This window comes from Stegastes partitus, unplaced genomic scaffold, assembly GCF_000690725.1.
Source record: "Stegastes partitus isolate 25-593 unplaced genomic scaffold, Stegastes_partitus-1.0.2 Scaffold255, whole genome shotgun sequence".
NCBI classification, from domain to species: domain Eukaryota; kingdom Metazoa; phylum Chordata; class Actinopteri; family Pomacentridae; genus Stegastes; species Stegastes partitus.
Window position 1 is genome coordinate 114,218 of NW_007577986.1, and position 19,800 is coordinate 134,017.

General features: G+C 44.2%; 3 protein-coding genes across 3 annotated transcripts in view; 1 reads left to right on the forward strand and 2 right to left on the reverse strand.

The window, feature by feature from the left end:
* The window catches only part of fancg (FA complementation group G), a 9,187-nt gene extending 6,341 nt beyond the window's left edge, over positions 1 to 2,846 (reverse strand). Inside the window, exons 1-4 of the mRNA XM_008282006.1 lie at positions 2,702 to 2,846; positions 693 to 789; positions 478 to 603; positions 188 to 360 (exon numbers count right to left, since the gene is read on the reverse strand). Of these exons, the coding sequence (XP_008280228.1) occupies positions 188 to 360; positions 478 to 603; positions 693 to 789; positions 2,702 to 2,770 (465 nt within the window). The 5' untranslated portion in view covers positions 2,771 to 2,846. The remainder of the gene's footprint in view (positions 1 to 187; positions 361 to 477; positions 604 to 692; positions 790 to 2,701) is intronic.
* Positions 2,847 to 5,621: 2,775 nt separating this feature from the next.
* LOC103357446 (neurofilament heavy) lies at positions 5,622 to 10,204 on the forward strand. The gene is made up of 4 exons (XM_008282007.1): positions 5,622 to 6,372; positions 7,687 to 7,886; positions 7,997 to 8,121; positions 8,220 to 10,204. Exons 1-4 carry the CDS (start codon positions 5,622 to 5,624, stop codon positions 9,502 to 9,504), a joined length of 2,361 nt encoding a protein of 786 aa, XP_008280229.1. The 3' UTR covers positions 9,505 to 10,204.
* Positions 10,205 to 11,935: 1,731 nt separating this feature from the next.
* thoc5 (THO complex 5) lies at positions 11,936 to 19,615 on the reverse strand. The gene is made up of 20 exons (XM_008282012.1): positions 19,520 to 19,615; positions 19,178 to 19,282; positions 17,777 to 17,920; positions 17,415 to 17,528; positions 16,922 to 17,019; positions 16,469 to 16,615; positions 16,249 to 16,363; positions 15,894 to 16,026; positions 15,716 to 15,793; positions 15,525 to 15,568; positions 14,708 to 14,807; positions 13,755 to 13,863; positions 13,565 to 13,666; positions 13,372 to 13,468; positions 13,166 to 13,277; positions 12,973 to 13,076; positions 12,762 to 12,849; positions 12,556 to 12,671; positions 12,239 to 12,429; positions 11,936 to 12,141 (listed from the first exon to the last, which is right to left on the reverse strand). Exons 2-20 carry the CDS (start codon positions 19,274 to 19,276, stop codon positions 12,078 to 12,080), a joined length of 2,055 nt encoding a protein of 684 aa, XP_008280234.1. The 5' UTR covers positions 19,277 to 19,282; positions 19,520 to 19,615; the 3' UTR covers positions 11,936 to 12,077.
* Positions 19,616 to 19,800: the final 185 nt, after the last annotated feature.

Consider the following 19,800-nt stretch of genomic DNA (forward strand, 5'->3'; position numbering starts at 1 on the left):
ATAAGATAAAAAGGAAGGAGACAACAAGGCCTGGAGACCAACACAATCACTGAACCTTTTCATTTGTTAGATCACGGGAAAACCGTAGTGGAGCTCACTTTAACAAACTGCACTGACTGGCAGGATGCAACAGAATTCCTTTAAACCACAGGAAACAAATGAAGTGGGAATATAAACATAACCTTACCTGAAATTCCTGTATAGTTTTCAGCTGACAGGTGGCCAGCCATATTGCCCACTGCAGACAGAGAAGGTACAAGACAGAAGGGTGCAAAGCTGTGTCTCCCACTGAATTAAGAACCGTTCTCCAGCGCACTAGAGGGTCTGAAGCACCAGCATCACCTCCTGTCATCTGTAACACTGTAAGCAACAAGAGCAGGCTGTAAGAGTTCGAGTTGATAAACATGAAATATGATTTATGGTATTAGCTCCTGTATCACTACACCTATGGTTTGCTATCATTTCATAGATGCCCACCTCTCTCTGTGGCTTGTGCGAGGAACAACTCAGCTTCAGAGACCTGCGACTGAGCAGCAGAGCAAACACCGGCATTAAACACCACCGCCAGCTCCAACTGTGTGTGATCTGCATTAGGAGGAATACCTGCAGGAGAGGATAAGTAAAGTACATTCAGATAATGAGCTTTCTATCTTAACAAGTCAGGCCTTTGAATTTTGAAGGAGATGCAGCACCTTGTATTTTCCTTAAAAGTTTGTGGAACTCAAAGGAGAACCACTTCAAAGGGGGCTGGCTGCAGTCTCGGCTCACGGCATCTTGTTCTCCTTTTTGCTGTTCAAAAAAATCAAGTGAAAGTAAACCAACAACATGAAGAGGATGTAACACAGTGTTTGCTCTTGTTAGGCAATAACCAGTAATCAGATACTTGTATTTTACTTGAGAATTTACATTGACGCAGCTTTACATTCCTGCTCCACTGTAAGTTAGAGAGAAAGATAGTACCTTTGTATTAACTATATGTATTAGATTGAGTCAGTCATTCTGTAGGTTAGGGCTGCAAGGTGGCTCGGTGGTTAGCACCATTGCCTTGCAGCAAGAAGGTCGCTGGTTCGCGTCCCGGAGAGGACACCTGGGATCTTTCTGTGTGGAGTTTGCATGTTCTCCCCGTGCAGCGTGGGTTCTCTCCGGGTTCTCCGGCTTCCTCCCCCACACAGTCCAAAAACATGCTGAGGTTAATTGGTGATTCTAAATTGTCCACAGGTGTGAATGTGAGTGTGCTTGGTTGTCTGTCTCTAAGTGTAGCCCCGTGATAGACTGGCCCCTGCCTTCACCCTAAGTCAGCTGGGATAGATTCCAGCCCCCCCGCAACCCTAGTGAGGATGAAGTGGTGTATAGATAATAGATGGATTCTGCAGGTTAATATTTCGACATTTAAGAAATACAGTGAAAAATGTAAATGCAGCATGTTATAATTTACTAAATTTTATCCATTCTTTTGAACATAGAGGAATAAGTATTCGCTGTTCCAACTCACAGCATCACTACAACTGAATGGATGCCACGAAATAACCAAGTATACACTCCATTGGAAATGATATTTGTCAGACCAAGAGAGATGTCAGAGACCAGATGCATGGAGTTAATGAAGTTGTCAATGCTGTTTGTAGAATGTTGTCTCACTTTTCCTAAAGAGCTTGACAGTGTTGGTCAACATGTGGCGGACAGGATCATGCTGTCAGATAAATCCATCCAGAGCATCATGCAGCAAACTGTGTTATACCACGCTTTCATGAAATGATTTCTTAGATGATAAATAGTGCTTTGGACATTCAAGTGCCTAATCATAGGTCTGGTATGCCAGCATCCAGCATGCCAACAGCCAGTTTTCATCTTTCTCTGGTCATATCTGGCATGGTGTCATTTAAATAAAGCTGCATTTTAAGGTGGCCTTTTATAGTCTCTGGTCAAAGGAGTGTCTGTGTGACGGTTACACTGTCTGATCATTGTCCTTTGAAGCCACCTGACTAGGATGTGGATTAACTGAGTGGTTGAGAATGTGTCACTAGTTGAACTCTGTAAAACAATAGTCAACGTATACAATTAGCTTCATCTAACACTTTTCTATCCATAACAATAATAAATGTGATTTCTACCTTTTTCTCTAAGTCAGAAAAGAACAATATTTGCAGGCTGCATTTATATTTTTGTTCAGTGACTTTATAGGATACACTTATAAGTCAGTGTGCAGGTAAATATTTTTTACAAACAGGACATATGATTAGGTTGTTAAATGTGATGCACTGTTATAGATACCACTGCCCAGCTGTATACACACATAACAAAACTGAAGTCAACCAGCTACAGCATTAAAATGTGCTGACATGTTAATGTATAATAATAGTAATCCATTAATGCGATATAAACATTAGGGGAGGAGGTATGGGGCATGATGACACACTTTTGATAATTACTGTCTTTACTTTAGTGCTTTTCTGTTCTTCTGATTGTGTTTTTATAACAGTGATGTTGCCATGTGCACTCAAGTGAACATACGAATAGGTCTTGTATCTCTGAAAATACTAAATTATCGCCTGCTCAGCTAAATAAAATCAAACACAAGAAGAAAACAGTCTTGTTATGGAAGTCTTATATGAAATACATAGCGCTGTAGTATGGTATTAACTAGCACAAGGATAAACGTAGTTAACTGCTAGCTTAAACGCTGCTGGCTAACGTTACTTACCTTACACTTGTTCACCAACTCGTTGTTTTCCTGGACCCATGTGTCTAATAACGACAGTGGTGGAGCCATTATATGACATACTATATTGCAGTTTTATGGAAAAGTTGGTGCTGTTTTGTTTGAACTTTCCCTCGTCTGACTACCAGCAGCAGCTGACACCAGAAGTAAACAGCGGAGTTAGTGTGCCTGTGGGGCTCTGCTGCCCCCAGTGGACGCGTCTGGGAACTACACCTGCACTCTACTGACTGTCCAGCAGGTGGTGCTGTGTTGAGACAGCTGCTGTTCTAGAAACTTCAATCACTGTGTTTGTCACAGGCATGAAACTGTTGAGAGATGCTGCTGTCTGCTTTATGGTCAGTCACCCTTCAAAATAGAACACACACACAAATACACACATACACACACACACATTCACAACTGCACAACTTTAATGTATTCCGTTTCACTCCACTCCTTTAAAAATTAGCATTGGCCACATTGGCACGCGACCACAATCACATGCATACATATGCATGCACACACATACACATCTAAAGCAAGCAAACAAAGTCCAAGGCCTTAATTGTATTACAGCTGAGTCATCCTGGAGACTGCCAGGACAGCCATTTTTCTAGATGTCCCTCCCAAGGTGACTCCCCCTTTTCTCACCCAGTTCCACTCATCTCCTCTCACCCTCCTGTCTGCGAGTCTGTCCTCCCTCCATCAGTTCATCATCTGTTTCCCTGCGATCTCCACTGTCTGCCTTCATCACGGCCCCCTCCCAGCTCCTCCTCTCTCTTTCATTGTCTCAAATCACTGAAAGGTCTAAATATACCACTATGGAAAATCAAGGGAAGCTCCTGACAGCCACCCCTCCACAGCACACGCTCCGTGCACCTGCAGCTGCGGAGCCATGCATATATGCACACAAGATATGTTTCACTCCACAGGGACAGGTTTCACTTTTTTTCTGACATTTTCCTCTGCATCGATCCTGCAATTTTCCATCTCTACATCTGTCTCCCTCCGCCGCTGTCTCTCTATCCATCCCTTCAAGGACAAGGTCGCCACATGGCCCTCTCCTCCCCTCCTGTCAATGTCATTTTCATGGCAATTCTTCAACCTTTCAGAGTAATAAAATTTGGCTGTGATGAATTCGCCCGTGACAGCGCTGAGAAGCAGATTGTGTTCAATTTGAGAACTTAACAACAGCATATATTTCATGCTTCCGCAGACTGGTTGTGAATTGTTTGTAGGTAGGTAAGCTGTCACGTTTTAGAGGTCTTATTCTATCATGTCATAGTTTGGTTGGCGAAAATAGATTTATTTTCAGATGAGCTGCAGAATTTAATAGGTACTCTTGGTTTCTGGCCTCTATGTTAGTGATATTTCTTCTGCAGGTACGTTCTAACTCACGCGCTGCAGAAAGTGTTCTTTTTTTGCTTAGATTTCATCTTTTAATGGTTGGGTCAAATAACAAGGTATTCAGGCGCATTGGTCATGGGATCTTCATAACATCACAGCTGGATTCTGCTTACTCTGCTCCTTTGTCCTCATTTATAAAACATGAAGGCGGTGGAGAGAGGGGATGTGACGCATGTTATTTCTATACTGCGTACCTATTGGCCCCCCAAGCATGTGAGGTGTGGTACAAAACACAAAGCGACTGTGGGCCTCACTGTAAGACATTTGTGCAGCTGAAATGGGTTTCCTCTTTGAAAGTGAGATTTAAGGACCTTAAAGAAGCATGACACATTTGCTGGAGGACATACTAAGGACTTAGGTGTCACGAAGTCCCCATGGGTGTTACTGGGCTGACTACACACATGTTAACATAAAGGCTGATCAAGAGAAATTACTGCGTGCTGATTCGTCTGTTCTTTAACACTGTACATCTCAAGGGAAAGGCGTGCACACAATTCTCCTTTCTCCTTTAAGGTACGCAGAGTAAACTCACTCACCCTGAGTTTGAGTAATCAATAGGTGCTGTACATGCTCTTCAGAGCTGGTCCTCTTTTGAGAGCAGACATCCCTTTAGATCAGCAGGGGACAGCTGGGTTTGTGTTTGTGTGGATGCTGTATCATCGCAGCTTGAGGCACATCCTGATGTGGATACACCATAAAGTTGATGTTTATGCTGCTGCAGCTGCATGATGGTGGTCTGTGTAATATGTCACGCTTGGCCTGCGAGCACATCTGGCAATGAATTACTGTTCTGCAATAAAAAAAAGAAGCAGCAACTGAAAGATGGGGAGTTCTATTTTAAGAAAAGAATCAGACCTTGTGTGTGTGTGTGTGTGTGTAGTAAGAGAGAGAGAGTCTATCAATGGCCCAGCAGTTAGAGTTGAGTCCCAGGGGGGATGGCGTGGATCTGCAAACTCACACTGCAGCAGTGAAGCTACAGTGAGCATCAGCAGAACACACCGAACACCCACACAATCAGTTCACATGGACTTTAGCCACAGAAATATGAATGTGTCTTTGCATTTTAAAAGCCCTCAAAAATGAATAATTTATCAGGAATGTTTGTAGACATCCATAAAGATTGACAAATGCAAATGGGTCTAAAAAAAATATCAATATTTGAATCATTGAATGCATAAGCTATACTTCCCTCAAGAGTTTTAAAACACCTTAAACATAGAGGAGTGGATGCCTGGATGGATATGTTATGAAATCGATCATTCTTTTTATTGTTTCACCAGATTGCACCTGATGAACCCAAATGCATTAAAGTACAACTCCTCTACAAGATGCTACGCTGATCACAGAATGAATAGATCTATTCTTGCGCAGCCAGTAGTTTTCTGAAGAAGACACAGCCCAGGCTATCTCTTTAAAAGCGTGTGTCCTGGTGCTGACTAGTGAGTTTTCCCTCCCTCCTATAAAAGCCCAGCGCTCTCCCTCCTACTGCAGTCACTTCTCCTCCGGCCCGGCCAACATGAGTTTCACTGTAGAGCACCACTTCATGGGCCCGAGCTCGTACCGCAAGGCTCGGCCTGCGTCCGTGTCCTCCAGCGGCTTCCACTCCCAGCGCCGCCGCCTCACCTACAGCCAGCCGTCCTCCATCGACAGCCTGGAGACGTTCAACGGCGACATGACGCGGAGGAGCGAGAAAGAGATTCTGCAGGCTCTGAACGACCGGTTCGCCGGTTACATCGACAAAGTGCGGAACTTGGAGATGCACAACCGCAACCTGGAGGCGGAAGCGGCGGCGCTGCGGCAGAGCCAGGCCGGACGCGCGTCGGTTGGGGAGCACTACGAGCGGGAGCTGGGTGACCTGAGGGGGCTCCTGCAGCAGCTGACCGGAGAGAAGGCCCGTGCCGCTCTGGAGCACGAGCACCTGGAGGAGGACATCCAGCACCTCCGGGTCCGCTTGGAGGATGAGGCGCGCAACCGGGAGGAGTTGGAGGCTGGCGTTCGCGCCATGAAGAAGTACGTGGAGGAGTGCAGGCTGGCGCGTCTGGAGCTGGACAAGAAGATGCGCGCCCTGGAGGAGGAGGCCACTTTTCTGAAGAAGAACCACGAGGAAGAAGTGATGGAGCTCCTGGCGCAGATTCAGGGCGCGCAGGTGAGCTTCGACATGCGGGACGCGCTCAAGGCGGACGTCACCAGCGCACTGCGAGAGATCCGCTCACAGCTGGACACTCACGCATCCAAGAGCGCAACGCACGCCGAGGAGTGGTTCAAAGGTGAGCTGGATCAAAGAGGGAGCAAAGTTATTAGATGGTTTTTCTGCTGAAACTTCTTAGTGCGTAAAGTAAGGCTTGTTCTCTGTCCGTGGTGCTGAAGTTTGAACCCGTTTAAACCGTTTAGCCATATTCTGATGGTAACTTAAAGCTGATGAGCAGTCGCTCGCAGCAGACTATCTTGCTTGACGACATGTCAGAGATGCAAGGGTCAGTCACTTTGATAGCCTCTAAATCTTTGCAGGACAACAAATCCTGCAGGTTTAGTTAAATATCTGATAATCTTCAAACCACCAACCTGGCAGATCGCAAAGTTTAACAGAGCAAAAAAAGTTTAATTAAGTAAATAAAAGCAAATAAACCTGATTAGAAAATGCGCAAAGATCAAGGTTCAACTAACACGCCTTCCAGCGTAGTTGGTGTCCTTTTCCTGTGGTTGCGTCTTTGCCGCAGAATGATCATTTTTATTTAAGGCAAGCACTGCAGACGTGAGATGACACACAGAGAGGAGACCATGATTAATTTGCACTCTCACTGTGGGTAACAGTAGGTGTGTTCTTGCTGTCGCCTCATGCGCTCTGTGTCTCTGCTCCCCTTGTGTTGATGTATCTGTGTTACCTTGAACCTCCCCAAATATTGTCGTTTTCAAGGTCACTGTGTGTGGCCGGCGCACAAGACTGGTAATGTTTCTTCTGTGACTCGTGACTGATGTCATCTTTAGACTTAATCATAGACTTCGAAGCAGCCTGTACCCGCACATATGATGGATGGACTCACTGAAGCAATGCAATAACTGAGACATCATCCTCCAGCACCTGTGAGAATGACAGGACGCTGCTGACCTTTGTGGTGCTACACAGATACACTACTGGCCAGTGTGAAAGTCAAAAAGTGTTTCTTGTACACAGTAGTTTAATAGCATGTCACATGACTTAATGGTCCACACATCAGCCCTTCCAGTACATTCACATGCTGACCTGGTGCAGCCAGTAAAAGGTGCAAACATAATGACCTTCTCTGTGTCCAGCTGACTGCAGCAGTGGCTCATTCATGCTTGGAGGAGGGAGGGAGCTGAGTCAGACTACTGACTGACAGATGGACAGTGTCAAGGTTACTCACACTCCCAGTCGTAGCTGTCTGCTCTCTAAAGGCACGACCGGTCAGATGTCTTAGGATTTTTTAAAAAAAAGTCCTATGCATGCCTTTAGAATTCTGAATTTCATACATGAGTCAAAAGCCAGTCAGAGGTGTGACACAGCAAAAAATCTTAGACTCAGTGTATAAAACTGTTTTAACTTTTGTCTGCATTCCCAACAGTGCGTATGGAGCGCCTGTCTGAAGCTGCTAGGTCTAACCAGGATGCAATCCGCGGATCCCAGGAGGAGATTGCAGAATACCGCCGTCAGCTCCAGAGCCGCACCATTGAGCTGGAGACTCTTCGGGGAACCAAGGAGTCACTGGAGAGGCAGCGTATGGAGAGCGAAGACAGACACCAAGATGACCTCGGCTCACTACAGGCAGGACATCAGTGCAGACGTGCAATCACAAATGCATGCTTTTGCACGTTTCCTCTCAGGTCCTCAGCATGATATCTGATCTACAAGTTTGTGTGTTTTCATTTTTCCAGGAAACCATCAACCAGCTGGACAATGAGCTGAAAACCACCAAATGGGAGATGGCCAGCCAGCTGAAAGATTACCAGGAGCTGCTGAATGTCAAGATGGCTCTGGATATTGAGATTGCTGCTTACAGGTCAGTCAGGGTCAGAAAACACACATAATTAAATATGTCTGTTTCCTAATGTTGAAAGTTCCTAACATTCTCACTGATTCGATCTGTCTTTGAAACAGGAAGCTGCTGGAGGGAGAGGAGAATCGCTTTGTGTCAGGTGGCGGCCCATACTCCTATCTGGAGAGCAGAATCTCTGCCCACTTGAAAGTGAAAGGAGAAGAGATCTCAGATACAGTAATCGTAGAGGAGCAGACAGATGAGACTCAGGTGACGGAGGTGACAGAGGAGGCAGATGACGAAGAGGAGGAGGAAGAGGAGGAGGAGGAAAAGAAGGAAGAAGCAGGAGAGGAGGAAGAGGAAGGTGAGGAAACCAAAGAAGAGGAAGAGGAGGGAGAAGGTGAGGAAGGTGAAGATAAGGAGGAAGAGGCGGAGGAAGAGAAGGAGGAAGAAAAGGAAGAGGAGGAAAAAGAGGAGGAAGCAGAGGAGAAAGGAGAGGAGAAAGGAGACGAAGAAGAGGCAGCCGAGGAAGAAGAGAAGTCCAAGTCTCCAGAAAAGGCTGCATCTCCTCCCTCAAAATCCCCTCAGCCCAAATCTCCCGTTGTCAAATCACCAGAGTCTAAATCACCACAAAAGTCACCAGAATCCAAATCACCAGCAGCCAAATCCCCGATGCCCAAATCACCTGCTAAGTCTCCTGCAGGAGACGAGTCGAAGTCACCAGTGTCAAAATCCCCACCCAGCAAATCCCCTGAACCTAAATCTCCTCCTCCCAAGACCCCAGAACCCAAGTCTCCAGAGAAAGAGAAGGCCACGCCTGCAGCTGCCAAAGACACTCCTAAAGAGGAGAAAAAGGAGGAGAAAAAGGAAGAGAAACCCGTGAAGGAGGAAAAGAAGGAAAAAGAGCAGCCGGTGAAGGAGGAGAAGAAGCAGGAGCCCAAAGAGAAAGAGCCAGAGAAGGAGGACAAACCTGATACGAAGAAAGAGAGCAAAGCAGAGGAAGCACCAAAAAAGGAGGAAGCTTCAAAACCTGCGACTCCCAGCAAGCCCGCCGACGACAAACCAGCCCCCAAATCTGAGCCGAAAGAAAGCGCTCCCCCTGCTAAGGAGGAGAAGCCCTCTGCTCCTAAAGCAGAGAAGGCCGAGCCTGAGGCAAAGCCAGCCCCTAAAGCGGAGCCTGAGAAAACCGAGAGCAAGAAGGAGGAGAAGAAGCCAGAAGAAAAGCCTGCGCCTAAAGTAGAACCCGAGAAGACAGAAGCCAAGAAAGAGGAGAAGAAGCCAGAGGAGAAAAAGGAGGCTAGTAAAGCAGAGAGTAAAGAGGTGAAGGAGGCTGCGAAGACGGAGAAAGCAGAGAAATCCTCCGGCACCGAGTCAAAGGAGACGAAGGAGGAGAAGGCCAAGAAGTGAAATGTCGAGTTTCAGGGCCACAGGAGGAGGAGATGCCAAAGAACTATGAAGGAAGGAGGGAGGTAAATAAAAAAAAAAGTAAAAGCAGGGTAAATAGAGAATGAAGGAGCTGGACGTACTGAGGTGTTCATATGGGCAATTTACCGTCCAAAGCAGAGCAGGTCACAGTATGTAAGCAATAGTGATTTCTGTAGCAAATAACCCCGTGCTCCCTAAGTATGGCCATTACAAACCCCTGATGCTTCTGATGTATGATTGTAGTGAATGCAGAATGCTCTAAACTCTTTATCTGAATGTGACAACTGCCCTTAATGAATAAATAACAAGTGCATTTAAACTGAATCCCGGTGATGGGGAAAGGGGGCAGTGGCGTCCTGCTGTACCTACACAAGCCTTCAAGGGTAGAGATGTCAAAACAACGTCAAGCTAAAGATTGTTACAGATATTGAATATTTAAAAAAACAATGTATATTTAAGGAGATACAAATGTCTATATTATATTTACAGATACACCAGTAAGAAAGACTTGAATTTTTGCTTGTGGTGCACCTTAAACGCAGCTTCTCCTGACAGGTGAAACTGCAGTGTCTCACTCGTCTAGTCTGCAACGCTAGGACAATGATGACTGTGCTATGTATAAACTGCTGAGAATATGCAATATGAAACAGTAAATAAAGAATGAAAAAAATTAAAAATCAAACACAAGAGGCGTTTGTGGAGTTTTCTTTGCACACATTAAACCGCACGTGAAGATTTCTAAAGTGTGAGGAATAATCGCACAAGGTGGTGAGGCCAAAAGGCAGAAATGCTGCGAGTTACTGCACTGCATTGCGGCGGAGGAGAGGGGGAGCTGTACCCACCCCTCAGCAGCCACCGCACCCTCCCTCACATCCCACGTTCATGTATTAATCAAGAGCGGTGTTGCTCTGCACGCACAGAACGGACTCGGTTTCCCTCCTTTTTCACTGCTCCGTGAAACCGGATAGCGTCTTTTATAATCCTTTTATATCTCCCACATTTATCTGGGTATTATTAATTCATAATTGCTATAATTAACAGGTTCGGTATCATGAGGAGCCTCGAGGCTGATCGGGAAACAGGCCCCTCATTTTGAAAGCATACAAAATTAATGAGGAAATGCAAATCCTCCCTTTTTGGTCATGACTTGCGGTAGTATTTGAGCTATTCATAAAGCTCTACAATCATTCACAAAAAAAAAAAGAAAAAAAAAAAGGCGGAGATACATTTTTAATAGGATTAACTAATGAGTGCAGCAGATGGTGACAAATCTCATTCATTATATCAGCACATGAATATTTAAAAAGCAGGTACATTTATGCCACTGAAGAGCTTTTTTTATTTTTTTTATTAATTGGTAAAATACTGACGTTGCACACTTTGGCTGACATTGGAAGGATTTCTCTCCTGGCACGACTTCAGCGTTCTCTTTGCATCATATCCCCCCCCGTAAATCCAATCTCACTGCATCTGATAGATGGCTTTGTATTAGCGGGATCAGCAGCTGTGTCATGGAACACAGAAGGTGGAAGTGACAAAGAACATTTATGCATTTTAGTGTTCTGGCTGTTTTATAAGAGTTTTTGCAGTTTTACCTTTTTTTTATTGAAACACACTTTAACACGTTTGAATTTTGCATCAGTTGTAATTGTAACCGCTTTCTGTGCAAAATGAGAAATTGCAGAGAAGTTCACCGTGAATGGCAGCCAAGATAAGCTATCTGCCTGCATCTTCTTTATACTGAGAATAAAGCACCACCTCCAACCATGCCTTCGCTTCCAAAATGATTTTTTTTTACTCCAAGCAGATTATAAACAAAAAACCTCTTAGCTCAAGTATCAGCAAAACTCCCTCACTGCAGTAGTTTTCACCACTGACAGAAAATCTTCAAATATTTAAAATAGCAACCACTACCAGTGACTTACTCTCAAACATAGACAACAGTTCCTTCTTATTCTAACTACATTACACACATCCTTATCCATGAGGCGTTAAGCTATGGATTGTGTTACATCCTGGTGGATTTGTGCTGCAATGTGCAAGAAAATAGGAGAGTGATACTTGCGCTGCGAGCTAATCATAAAATGAGAGCAATCCTTGATGGGCTTCTCAGTGTCCTAAATAACAACCTGTTTTGCCATTACTAAAGCCAGGATGATAAATGAAAGGTCAAAGGCTAAGTGCAGACAATGTGGTAAATATCGTATATCATCATTCTCTGTGGAAATGACTCAGCTTGCTCCAGCACTGAACCACAATGGCATAATAATCAGCTACCTCAGACGACACCTATAAATAGAGCAGCACAGGTAGGTGAGGATGGAGAGGAGCACGGGGGGATGAAACAGGAAAATTTGGAGTGAACAGCAAAGCCTGAATGCAACAATCAATAAAAAGACAAAATACACGCTCATTGAAGAAAATAACAAGGTTCTTTTATTTTCAAAATGGTATGAAGACTTTTAAAAAGGATGCTTTGTGTGTCAAAGAGCCACAAAGGTAAGCTTGAAGGAGTTAAGAGTTGTAACTACAGTAGGTACAGTGTATATACAGTTCTAACGATGACTGAAGAAGCCCTGAGGATGGTTGTACTTGAATGGCTTCAGACGATTTGGGCCCCTGAATTCAAAGAGATGAGAAATGTCAGATGTAAAACTATTCTGTCTTTAATCAAGTGTGTGTGAACAGTTTACCAGTTCTCTTGCCAGCTGCATACCTGACAGTGCGCAAGCACATCTTTTCACGGGGGAACTCTCGAGGTCCTTCCACACCGTCATCTTGTCCTTCAGTCTCCAGATACACATCCAAGCAGACACACAGGCGTGCAAACTGATTGGTCAGGAGCTGGTGTCCTGGGCGTGGTCCCTGTAGTTCATTTTTGAACACATTGACCTCACTCTCCATGGCCTACAGAAGTAAACGATTCATTAGAGCATGACAAAACATGTTTGTGGTTAGTGACTTGACTAGGTGTTAACAGCCCCAGAGCACAAGCTTCTGGGCTGTAAACGGCCATTATTGAAATGTTCATACCCTGAGGTTGTCATCGGTGCGTCCACTGCGTTCTCCCTTCCAGCTCAGGGAGAGGGAGAAGAGAGGGGAGATCTCTGGGTAACGAGGACTCATCACCACTGCAGCCTGGAGGCGAGCTGAGAAGAGTACAGGCAAGTTGTTCACAAAAACTAATTCAAATGACATAATCAAGAATACTCAGTTCTGTTGTCGTTGGCTGGATGTACCTGTGCCTCTTTCGACCACTGCCATAAAGTACAGATCAGTCTCCTTTGCCAAGCCAGCATCAGTCACATGACGTGTGTATTGCAGCTCCTTGAAATGAATACAAAATCATAGTAAAACATGTTAGAACATCAGGTGTATTTCTGATAAATATTCAATTACATGGGATTCCAAATATCAATACCAATAAACATGCGTTTTGCTTTTATGTACCATGTACTCCTGGTGACTGATGGTGGTCCAGCGTTGCAAGCGGGAGATGATCTTGGCAGGAAAGAAGTGCTGACACTCACTTGAGACTGGGATGATGCTGTGTTCTACAGACAGGAGCCCATAAAATCATTGTTCATGTCCATTATTTGTTTTTATTTTTTTATTTGCAGTTATTAACAAATAATGTACACACCTAAAGAGGCAAACTGTTTGTGCAAAGCCAAGCGGGACTGGACTCGTCCCCTCAGCAGCTTCATGGTGGTCTCCATGTGGCTGGCACTCAGAGAACTGCCAACACGCACACCCTGGAAACACATGAACACCACATAGCCAATATTATACAGTTGTACCACTGTGGAAATGTGCTCTACAGGGTTGACCATTGATTTCAACACACACCTCTGAGGAATCACTTGGAAAATGTAGTCCTCCCAGATTCTGAACCCACATATAGGGGTGACCCAGGTCCTCCACGTAATCCGCAAAGGAAACAATCCTAAAAACAAAATTTGGGTTAATATTGTTTTGTGAAATTCAGTCGCGTGATCCAGTAAACGACTTCCTATTCACTGTAGTTGTGTGACATCCTTACCCGACTTTATCAAACTGGTAGCGATTAGCTGGATTGGGTGTTTCTCGTCCCTGGTCGTTGGTGTAGAGACAGCTGAGCAGAGTGTCTGATTTCAGCAGGTCCCTGGAAAAGAAGACATTATTAGACTTTCTTTGGGATTCTCAAGAAGCCAGGGGGAGGGAGTCAAATGCTTGTGGTCACACACACACACCCTGCGCTGATGGCAGTGCTGAGATCTGTGGTGGTGGAGACCTTGGTCTTTACAGTCATAATGTTGAGATTCATCAGGTAGTAGAAGTAGAGATGGAGGATGCTGCCATCTGTGGAGACAAGGCGGATAAACACAAGGGGGGTGAGCTAATCCATTTCCATCTTAACCCAATACTCTCAGTGCCCCACTCTTTTCATTAATCCTTCCAGCGATCGCCCCCCTGGGTTCACTTTACACTGCAGCGCATTAGAGAGCAATACCAGGGTGTGGCCACAACGGCAGCTAGCAGCACCAAGGGGGCACAGACACTATGCTGATGGTCATCTTTCACGCTCCACTCTCTGCAGGCACAGTGAACTCAGTGACACGCTGTCACTCACTCACACCTACACTACTCGCTTTTTGCTTTTGCAGCAGTAAACAGACTGCTGCATCTGGCAGCAGTGGAGAAAACTGGGGAGAGGGACAGCACTGGAAATAAAAGACTGGTGATGAGAAAATATGCTTACGAGATGTTGTAGGTGCTGCAGACCTACAATGCTGCAAGCGTGTCTCTCTCTCTCTCTCTCTCTCTCTCTCTCTCTCACCTCTCTCCCTCCCCTCCCTTCCTTCCCCTTTAGGTAGAGTTACGCCTGCAATGCAGATCTCCCTATAATCTGTCACTATATTCCTTTTGTAGCCAGCAGAGGGAACACAAGGGTCAAGTGGTGTCATGTCACAGTAGAGTGGGTCGCACGCACCTTTTTTCATACTATCTAATAGGTATCGAGTTACTACACAGCACAGCATACACATGGTCGCATTACAAGGAATCCAACACAGAGGAATTGTAAATATTTGAGCTTAAACATTCAGTGTGAAGATAGGGAGTGTTTCAACCTGCACAAAATCCAGCGACCTATTTTGAGCAGACTTTAACCAACAAAAGAAATCAAGCATACAGAATGGGTTACCTTTACACTTCAGGTCTAAGCAAAGGGACAGAGGGTGCCTTTTCAGCATCTCCCGTCTTTTATCATCCAGCTGGCCACCTGTGGTCGGCCTTCTTCTCTTCTGTCAAAGACACATTAAAAAAAATGGAATCAAGAGAAGAAAAGAAAAAAAAAAAAGCGAGCAAAGTACAAGTTTGACATTGTGGTTTATCAAATGAATCAGGATTTTTTTTTATTTTTTTTGCATCAAATTACAGCTTTTTATAGAAGAAACATGATAATGACGTAGCATCTCTAAAGACACAAGGAGGAAATTCAGAACAACAGTTGGACGCAGTGAAAGACTGACAAAAGATAAGGGTACTTCAGACAAGCTATCGTGTGACGATAAAAGGCCAGACACAAGTTGCAATACAATACAAAAACATTCATCCCCAAATCAGTAATTTGGAAAATACATATTCACTTCACCACGAGAGAAACATCCTGACAGCATCCTGACAACAAAAATGAGCACCGGTTTGGTGCTGACTGTGCATGTCCGAGGTGCGCTCAGGTTACAGTCACCTCGCCATTCTTGGGGAATATTTCCCAGAACCCCCCACCTACTGGCACTCTGGATGCAGAAATCGATCAATAGCTGCTGCTTTCCAACCCACCAAACCACAATGTGTGACAGCCAAGGCTTCAGGGAGAGTTTGTGTGTTGAGTGCAGACAAGGGTATATTAAGAAATAACTGAACTCATTGACCTGTGACTGAGTGTGTGTGTGTGTGTGTGTGTGTGTCTGAGTGTGAAAGGGTAAGTGCTCTGGAGTAAAGCCAGGCCTTAGACTCACTGTTTTCTCTTGTTCCTCCTCGGCGTCTGAATCACTCTCATCATCTGGATAAAACCAGAACACATAGTTTTATGTTTTCTGTTGGGATTGCATCTCTCACAGTCCTAAATAATACAGAGTACAACAGCACAAAACAATATGGCTGTGTGCTTAGTGCACAAAGTATGTATGTTGCCAAGTAGTGTTTGTACCCTGGGAATCATCTGGGGGTTTGGACAGGGCTTTGGCCTCATCCACATCACCGCTGATTGAGACGCACAAGTTCTTGTCTGAAAACAAAACAAAAACAACAATGATCACAACTTACATCCCACTATTACGACTCAAGTTTGTGCTGAGGCATGGGCATATTCTCCAGTGTTAACTTACCACAGGCTTGGCCATAGGCATTGGCCTGAACAAACAACACATAGAGAGGTGGAGGCATGTGACGGGCCACCTCTGTCTGTTTCTGAGTCTGTTCAAATGGCATGGAGAGGTACTCCTGCACTGGGAGAGAGGCCTGTGAAAAAAGGAAGGCCATTAAAAGGAGAGGATAAGGTTAACTGGTCACTGAGAATGAGATTAAACACTTTGCATTATAAATAGAAAAATGTAACAATATTCTAAATAAGAAATGAACAGGTTTTAAAACAAAATGGATCAAGCTGTTGAGGCTGGGAAAGAAATGATAGGATGCTCCTTTCAAAATAGAAAAAAACATTTCCATTAAAAGCTAATATACCTGCATGATGGCATTGAGTCCTGGCTGCAAGCTTCTCAGATGCTCCTTTTTCACCTCAATGCTCTTCTGAATCGTCTCCCTTGAGGCCTGTGACTCTTTATATTTCTCTGCCAACCTATATCCAACCACAAACTTTTAACAACTGCCCTTTGCAAAATCAAGACTGAACTTTTGAAGACAACACGCTACATAAGCACAACGCTTTGTGTAAGATTTGTACCTCTTCCTCTGTTCGAGCTCCCAGTCCAGTCGTGCCAGTGTGAGTTGGTGGGGATCATTTTTTGTGAGGGGAGGCCTGGATATCTCCTGCGGAGCTTCCTGGTAAAACTCTTCTTCGCTAACCAAGTCTATTTCCTCATGCTTAGATCTGTGACAGAGAAAATAACGTAAATACCACTTTGAAAACATACATGTATAAAAATCTGCATATGAACTGAAAAGGATTGAACTAAGAAGTCATTTTTTCACTGAAGTTCACATTCATTGACTGACTTCACGACAGTAGATTCTCATAGAGTGGGGATGTTGATGGTGCATAATTTTGGGTGTTTCTGATATGCAATTTGTAATGTGTACAATTAAACCGCTCAATAAAGTCTGCTCTAATGTTTAACTACGATCTGAAGTGAGTCACATTGCTTGGTGAATACTGTATTAAACATTTTGTACTAACTTGAACTCAAGACACTTGCTGATCTCCTTCTGAAGATGCATAACTTCATACAGCAGGTTTTGCAGCTGAAGGTGAAGCACATCGACTCTCTGTTTTGCCTGAGGGGAGACAGATAAAACACCGGTACAGCTGGTTTTACAAACGCTACTCGGTCTCTCTGCAAAAAAATAATAAGCCTTCTACACAACATGCCAAGAATCCGAACAAAGATCAATACACAGAATTGGCATCTAAATCAATAATCTCTAAACAACAACAAATTAACCAGGGGGTGTATAAGCTCTCTTTGCTGACAGTGGCAGCTACTGCAGTAAGGTGTTAAAGGAGAAAACAAAGTGCCCAGTGTTCAACTTTCCTTAAGTGATCAGCACAAAAGGGAGTTGAGGCAGCATTTTTTTTTTTAAACAAATACATGGAACAGAGAGAACTTGACCTAAACTGGTATTTCTTTTAAGATCTCATAACCAGTATGTGAGAGTTATGTGTGAATTACCTCATGTGTCTGGTCTCTGCCTCTCTTTAGACGCATATGAGCCAGGCGGTTGAGTTTTTTCAGATTCATGAAGTGGATGCAGCTCTGCATACGCCTCTGCTCGACCTCCACACACTGAAAAGAAATACAACCAGTTAGGCTTCATTATCATGGACGAGACACAGAATCCGTGTAGTGATGTATTGGATTTATCAATACCACAAACTGTACATATAAGGATTCTATTGTGGGGAAATGTGACAAACCAGCAAACCACACTGATGAGCTCAAGTAGCCTTTAATGCTTTTACAATATTGCTGGCAATCAAATCAGTCTGTAACAATAGAGGAGTCTGGATGTGCATCTTAAGTAAGACTCTTACCCCTTCCTTGGCTCCATTGGCTTTAAGTTCCTGGATCTCACTCATGAGTGTGGCCAGACTCTCACATGATTCTTTGTACTGTGAGTAGTCCTGGTCAGGGCTCCTGCCGTCCAGCTCCACCTCCTCACTATACACACGCACATCCTGGGAAAGAAAAAGAAAGGAAACTACATCAATATACACAGTATGTCACACCCCTGTTGGTCTTAGTTCAACTTAAGCCCCCCCTTTTATCTGCTCTGAGTGCAACTGTTCTTTACTTGTGGTCAAAGCAGTGGTGAGTGATTGAATTACCGCCCAAATTTTACAACAACTTGACTCAAAATTCAGCACTGACAGCGCACATTTTCCATATTCCAAATTAATGCCTGAGTAGCTGGTTGGTAACATGACACATAGCGCTTAAAAACAAGATGTACAATCAATCTAGTATTGTTCCAGTAGTGCATCTGTGATTCATATGACCACTTTCATCCAAATCATAAAAGAAGATTATGCGACGTTCTGTTGGTCTAAGTAACAGGACATGGACAAAATAAAATATTAACTAGTAAAATACAATTGCAGGGCTTGCGTGGATCGTCAGAAAACTGACTCAAATCTGATTATTTCTGAAATAAGACATTAAAGTTCTGCTGGACACTGCATTTTATGCAAGTTAATAAGTATATGACGAACTCAGAAATATGTCATTGTTTGTCTCAGTAGTGTCTCTATATTGTATACATTGAACATAACTTACTTTATACATACCTTTTTGTACGTAGACTTGTAAATAACTATTTAAATCACTTGAGCGCACATTACTTAGCAGGTCAGGGTCTATTTTAAAGGCCCCATATCGTGCCTCTTCAAATCAAATTAAAGTCTCACATGTCCCTGAAATGCTTTCTTCTCAGGTTTCACTCAAAATACTGCAAAGGATCATATATTTTCCAGTGACTGTATAACTCCTGGTTTGAGTCCTTTTCTAAACAGGCTTTTTCTTTTTTTTTTTTACTGTCTGCAGCTCAAAATACAGCTGAGCTCCTGTGCAGGCTCCCTTCAGGAAGAAATCTGTCTATGTGTTTGCTCTGTTAAGTGACTGACAGCGAGGAGCAGCACAGTTGACCACAAGGCAGCTGATGTGGACCTGAAAGGCCATCTAGTTGAGAAGGACTAGAGGGATAGCAGGAGTAAGTGTCTTTATATACACAGCTGTTATATTACACCTCAAAGTTCTTAGGATCAGCATTCTGGCCCTTTAATTTCACGAGAGACTTCAACGTCTCTGCCTTTACTAAGTGACAGCTTGCCAGTGCGATCGTTTTCTAGGCCTTGAGTCCAGCATTTCAGTGTAGATCCATACAGATTAAAGCACACTGTTGCCCCTGTGACCCCCCTCATCTTCCCCAACGTCACCTGAATGTCGCCCTCTCCGCGACCTCGCTTCATCTCTGGGGTTCCTCCATCACTGCGGAGAACCTTCGACTTTCGCTTCTTCAGGGCGTCCGAAGACATTGGAAGCTGGACAAAAATATACAATACATGGCCTGAATACAGAAACACACACGCTAACCAACACTTCCCGAGTAGCATGCAGGCTAATGTTAGCACTGTAGCCTCTGTTAGCTAAGTCAGGCTAGCTTGCTGCTAGCTAGACAACCGTTAGCTTGTCGGCTAACAAAGACGAAGTTCTCATCATAGATACCGAACTGTCGATATACTGTATGTTCGATTATATGTCTATAAATATCCACATACCTTCTGGGTGTAAAAAATACGTCAGAATTTTTTAAAACAGAAACAAACACAGAACACTGCGCTCTACCGCAACGCGCCGACTACGTACGGAAGCCCTGCCGTGCCACAAACCCTCACACCGGCTGGAGGAAGCAGCAGCAGCTTCTTCTTCGTTTTCTTTGAGGCTAACAGCAGCTACACTGCCACCCTCCCCGTGTAGCTAGTGTTATACTGTTAACCCAATACAAACGGAAAAATGAAGAAAACAATGGTAACAAAAAAAAAAATTACATTCTAATCAT

What these genes read in the sequence shown, in the direction of transcription:
- LOC103357446 (XM_008282007.1), top strand. Translation starts at nt 5,622, where the DNA reads ATGAGTTTCACTGTAGAGCACCACTTCATGGGCCCGAGCTCGTACCGC. An exon ending in ATGACCTCGGCTCACTACAG is followed by an intron (nt 7,887 to 7,996) that starts GCAGGACATCAG and finishes TCATTTTTCCAG; the next exon opens with GAAACCATCAACCAGCTGGA. An exon ending in ATTGAGATTGCTGCTTACAG is followed by an intron (nt 8,122 to 8,219) that starts GTCAGTCAGGGT and finishes TCTTTGAAACAG; the next exon opens with GAAGCTGCTGGAGGGAGAGG.
- thoc5 (XM_008282012.1), bottom strand. Translation starts at nt 19,276, where the DNA reads ATGTCTTCGGACGCCCTGAAGAAGCGAAAGTCGAAGGTTCTCCGCAGT. An exon ending in AGCAAGTGTCTTGAGTTCAA is followed by an intron (nt 16,616 to 16,921) that starts GTTAGTACAAAA and finishes TCTCTGTCACAG; the next exon opens with ATCTAAGCATGAGGAAATAG. An exon ending in TGCCTATGGCCAAGCCTGTG is followed by an intron (nt 15,794 to 15,893) that starts GTAAGTTAACAC and finishes TTTTGTTTTCAG; the next exon opens with ACAAGAACTTGTGCGTCTCA.